General features: G+C 35.6%; 1 protein-coding gene across 2 annotated transcripts in view; it reads left to right on the top strand.

Annotated features, from left to right (window-relative positions):
- The first annotated feature begins 1,725 nt into the window (after window positions 1–1,725).
- ano5b (anoctamin 5b) overlaps window positions 1,726–6,000 on the top strand; it is a 57,733-nt gene continuing 53,458 nt past the window's right edge. For both annotated transcript variants that reach the window (XM_056461626.1, XM_056461625.1), the window contains exon 1: window positions 1,726–2,038. In XM_056461626.1, the coding sequence (XP_056317601.1) occupies window positions 1,963–2,038 (76 nt within the window). In that variant the 5' untranslated portion in view covers window positions 1,726–1,962. The remainder of the gene's footprint in view (window positions 2,039–6,000) is intronic.

The raw sequence follows: 6,000 nt of genomic DNA, 5'->3' as shown, positions 1-6,000 counted from the left end.
ATATATATATATATATATATATATATATATATATATATATATATATATATATATATATATATATATATATATATATATATATATATATATATATATATATATATATATATATTTTTTTTTTTTTTTTTTTTTATTTATTTATTTATTTATTTATTTTTTTGCATAAATCTGTTAATCAACATCAGTCCTGATCAAAACTACTAAGTAGTTTAGAAAATTACAGGATTTTAACTCTTTATTTCAAACTCTTTATTGCCAAATTCACAAATGGTGTCACTGATTTGGTGAAAAGAAAAACACACAAAATGACGTATTTTCAAGATAAAACGTAATTGGGGACAGTTTTTTTTAACCTTTTATCACAGTCTTGGACATGTGAACGATTAGTAACAACCTTGGCTTTGATTCATTGTTAGATTTTCATTTTTTCTCCTTAATTTACTGTTGGTGTCTGTTTTTTCCCCATTGATTTCCATTATAACCACATTTGATGGTGCATAACAGTCTTTGTTTTTGTTTACTCCATGTAGTTCTGAGAGCTCAGATGCATACATCAAGGTAAGTGTGTAAAGGCCTATCTAAAGGGTTAATGGTGCCAACTGATGATCAACGGTAAAAATTACAGTTTTTACCTCTTCCCAACAGGGAAAACCGCCAACAATCAAAATTGCATCAGTTATGGTGTTATGTTTTTGTAATAAAAAAAGTGGTTATAATAGAAGTCAATGGGGCAAAAACAGCCACCAACAGTAAATTAGGGAGAAAAAAGAAAGAAAATTAAATAAAAAACAAGGCATCAAAGGCAATGTTGTTTCACATCCATAAAATGTAAAAAAATAAAAATAAAAATAATAATAATAAAAAATTCTGTAAGTTAAAATTCTGTAATTTTCTAAGAAATTTAGTGGTTTTGATCAGGAATGAGGTTGATTAACAGATTTATGAAAAAAATGTGAAAAAAAAATTTATCTGATACATTTTAACAGCAGTTTACTTCAGTGGATGTTTATCCCAAACATGACAAAGGGGTAGTACATTTGCCCAGAGTGTATCACTGAGTTTTTTTATATAAATCATTTTCTCAAAATATGTGCCAAAATAAAATGTCACCAAAAATCATTCTGCTAGCTGAAACAACACACAATTTTAAAATATTAAAAATAATTTCCCATAAATAGCCTATAATTTTGCACAGCGACTGGTCTGCAAAATCGTCAGGAATTACATCCTGTGAAATGATTATTATTTCGTTGTCTGGATTTTCCGTTTACCCTGCCCGCTTCCCACGGTACAAAATCTCTGGCTTTGAAGTTCCCTTCACAGGACGCTGTGGAATATTGGGACACACCCAACAGCTTGCTGTCAATCCAATGACCAGCAGAGGGTGCAAATGCTCTAAGACGGAAACACACGTGCTTTTCTGACCCAGTGTGCTTTCATTCAAATTTAATTTAGGTAATGGATATGTAGGCGTGTAGTAAGATGCACAATATCTTAATGTTGGTCTCCTTTGTAGGACCAAAACAACAAAAAGAAGCAACTGCTTTCGCAGATTGATCTTGATTCCATCCACTTTTCTATATTGTGCAGTACTGTGAAGTCGCATAGACATAATTAATATAGAGCGTGACATTCAAGCCATAAGATACTTTTGACAAATTTGCTGTCAGTATGCCGACGGTAAGCCACTCCCCTTTAAGACATCATCACCACCATCATCACCATCTCCTCCTCAGCTCCCCGCCGCTGCCTGATCTAGTAATAGATGTTATGGAGAAGAAAGCGAGCGAGGGATTCTCACTTTAGCCATCTCATTCTCCTTTGTGACATCTTCAAGACTGAAATCGGAAATCCTCATTGGCACATAAATCATCCCCCTAAACGGAAACCTGGGCTGACTGACTGATTTTTTTCTCTTCATTGTCCCGTGGGAGAAAAGGAACGCACGAACTTACTGTAAAAATGAAGAGGATAACGGGCAAGACGAAAGAAGCCACTTTGATAGAAATGACCAGCGCGCTGGATTCTCAGATTGAAGGTAAGGAGAAGCGACTCTTATGTAAACCATCTGGTCAAAATCACAATGAGAAGCTCTGCCGCCGGAGAGTTGAGCGTAAATGAAAGGAGGAATAAATGTAACCACAACAGTACAGTACGTTACACATCTGCTGACAGGATCACTTCAAAGATTCAAATGAAAAAAATAAAATAGGAGAAAACTGTTACATGTTTGCTAGCTCAGCTAGCCTTAACATTAAAAACCCGCATATTCAAATAAGTAGTGCTAAACTGTGATGAAAAAAAATCGGGGAAGTTCCTAAAATGTCAGGCATGGAAAAGTTGCGGTCTACACCCAGAGACTGTTGTTACCTTGCGCCGTACAGTAGGCTATTCAGCAATACGAAAGCTATTTGTTATCATTCCTAAAATGCACACTAAAGCGTCCAGGTGACTATTTGTTATAAATATTTTAAATTGGAACGGGAATTTGTTTACTTTCTTTATATGTATCTTGTACGAATTGTATTTTTAGTAGTACATTGGAGCACTTTAATTAGGTTTTACGGTACTCCGTCTTGCCACATGGCTTGGCTGAAGTCCCAGCGAATCTAACAGTCCTTATGTTGAATCAGTTAAATGTCGTTGTGAGTCATTCGAAGTTCATTCAGATCTACTGTCTGCAAACCAGACATTTTAGACTAGAAAACATCTGGCTCCTCCTCCAGGAATGTGCTTTTAGGAAACAAAGTGGAGTGAAGTAGCCTTGTGTTAGTGTTCACTCTTTAAAATAAAGATTACTTTTTTGCATTGATGGTTCAATGAAGATCCTTATCATTTTAACCCACAACCATTCTTTACGTTTTTTTAGATTATGAAAATAAAATAAAAAAGCACTTAAGAACTTTTCATTAAAAGAATCTTTGGGGGACCAAAATGGCTTTTCTGGGGCATCACTGGGAAAAAAAATGAGGTAAAATTGGATTTATATTCGCACATTCTGACTTTCTCCTTTTTCTCTATAATATAACTTCGGAAAAGTATTCTTTGCAAGTTCCTAATAGTGAAATCATATTAGCAACAAACAGCTATCAAAGCACAACATTGTTTACAGTCAGTTAAATAGTGCTAATGTTGTTTTGAAGTTATATTTACATGTTTTAGATTTAGATTAGATTCAATTTATTGTCATCACACATGTACAAGTACAAGGCAACGAAATGCAGACAAGGCAACGAAATGTGCACACTACATGTGATTTTAGTCTGAATATTCAAAGTACCATGGTAAACTATTTAGGGAACGTGTCACAAGTTGTCACTGAATGAATGTGCAAATATAAAACCCACTTTACCTTAATCTGTGAAACCAGCTTTTGTTTTTTACGTACCTTTATTTTTAAAATTGTTGTACTGACATTTGAAGTCTGTTCAATCGAGTTTTGTTTGGAGTTCATTCAGTTCCATTACAAACAGGGCATTTTTTCCAGGGTGTGTTGATGCTTAGCTCTGGATTGGTCCAGATTTCTTCTTCTTCTTCTTCTTTTTTTCTTCTTTTTTTTTTTTTTTAAAGAAAATGACACCTAAGGTGGCAGAGAGAGCTTAACATGCTGCAATTGAAGAAAACACATGCAATGGGCTAAATGCACAGCTAGTGTTTTTCAGCCAATGATAAACTTCTGGTGAACGGTTTTTGTGACTATTTTCAATTTCATATGGTTCCTTTTACAGCATCGATGTTGTAATGTAATTTAAATATAATCAGTTAAATAGATTTAAGCATCCATTTGGTTGTTAACCCGTAAAAACAGACGAAAGACCGTTTAAACACAGGCGCCAACATTAGCTGCAGGCTAGCGCAGAAATTCAATTGAAAATACTGGGGTAAAATTAATTACCATATTTTAAAGACATGGTGCGGAAACATATAAATGAATGCAGTGCTTCTTGTTTGGTCCGTTACCCACTTTATATCGTATCTCATCCAGGCAGTAAAGATCGCTGATTTTTAAAGAAATCAGATGTTAAACGCAGCAATTTTGTATGGCATGACAATTCACAGGAAGCCCTGGGGCTGTCTGACTAAAATTAAAAGTCTGTGTGCATATACACCATTACAAAAACACCAGCAAATTAAGAAAAGATCATCATCAGTGTGACAGCATACAGTACCTGTTGAAAATGCATTAAATGAAAATGCATAAAATTGAAAATGCACAAACTGCAGGCGTTTTCTTTATTTGTTTGCTTTGTGATAAAGTGCAATGCGTTTTTTTTGTTTTAGGTATTTGTGTTGTGAGGATTTGCAACTCGTATACTTTCAAACCAATGACAATCTTTTCTTAATTTGCTTGCATTTTTTCTAATTGCATGTGGTTTTTTTAAATGTAGTTTGTCATCTTGTGAAGTTTATTTATAAACTAATTTCAAGAGGAGCACGTGCTTATGATTGACAGAGACTCCTCCCGCATTAGCTAATGCAAGATTCACCAATCAGATGTTTCCTAAATTGCTTTAAATTACCAGAGTATCTTACCTCAGCCATCATCTTTCCTTAATAGGGCTGCATGGTGGTCCAGTGGTTAGCACTGTTGCCTCACAGCAGGAATGTCACTGGTTCAAGTCTTTACCTCCTCAAGTTGACATTTCTGTCGGAGTTTACATGTTCCACCCGTGTTTGCCTGGGTTTCCCCCAGGCTCTCCGGTTTCCTTCCACAGGCCAAAGACATGTAACATAAGTAAATTAACCAAACCAAATCGACACCATAGAAGAGCGCTTAATCAGCAATATTTCTCTCCATAGTTATTCCTAATTAGCATTAGCCAATAACAAGCAGGCAAGTTCTCGAGACTTACCTGAGCTCAAACTCCCCTCTCACCCACCAAACGGGAGGGAGCCCCGGGTTCGAGGATCTTATGAGCTCAGGGCTCTCTCCCAGTACAGCATGCCAAACACTCTTTATAATCAATCATCAGCTGAGTGTAAACTCTTCAAATACCCTATTATGTTTGTCTAAACCAGCCTTTAAGTGATCTCGGTTTGTTTTTTTGGTGCTCATCATGGTTCAGATGGCAGCATTCACACTTAACCAGTCCTTCCGCGATTTTGCAAGTCCAATGACTTTTGTGTATTTTCACAGCAAAACACTAGAATTGGAGCAAGTTTTGTGTAAGTCTTGAGAAAAATGGTCACAAAATCAGTTATTTTAGGCTGTGCAAAATAATGGAGGAACTGTTTTATTTAAATAAACCAGACTAAGCAGAGCAAACAACTTTGTTTTAACTCAACCAATTGTGAGCACACTCTTAGACTAGAAAATATCGCACTCCTTCTTAAAGAATGTAATTTACAAATGAAATGGAGTAAAATAGTCTTTGTGCTAGTGTAGTATTAAACAGTCAGTCATAAATGATTTAATGTTGCAGTGTTGCATCAGACAAAGAACAAAATCATTAGTATTTACTATAGAGGACCTCTGAGGTCCCCTTTTGACTTAGGGCCTGGGAAAACATTCATGGTTTTTCCCTGTAAATATGGTATTATCTGAGCAGAATATCCTGCGCTGGTGTTTTATCTCAGGGATATGACAGATGTGTTGTCTAGCAGAGTAGTTTGATCCTACTCGATATTACTCAGCTTGTTTTTTAATAATGTAAAATGAATTACTGAGCTGAGCAGAGCTGAAATGAATCAGGACTGGGTCTGGTGTTTGGCTCCTGTCGCCCTGAGGCTTTTTGTTGCATGGGTTGAGTGATGGTTGTTTAAGCATTAAGGCCAGAGGGAGACTTATTAAGTGTGATGCATGTAGGTGTATGTTTATGTCCTGGACTTCACATAGGTGTGTGGGTTTGTATGCAGATGTAAATTATCATTATTATTCGTTCTTCTTCTGACTGATGGCATGGTTTGGCTGAACATGTGTTTTGTAGGATGGAATGGTTGAGAGAAAAGAGAAAGAGTAGAATATAAAGAAAGTGACTGGTTGGGAATTGTTTATATGAT

The sequence above is a fragment of the Danio aesculapii genome, chromosome 7, assembly GCF_903798145.1.
Source record: "Danio aesculapii chromosome 7, fDanAes4.1, whole genome shotgun sequence".
Lineage (NCBI taxonomy): Eukaryota > Metazoa > Chordata > Actinopteri > Cypriniformes > Danionidae > Danio > Danio aesculapii.
The sequence above is the reverse complement of the archived record's forward strand: the minus strand, read 5'-3'. Positions and strand labels throughout refer to the sequence as shown.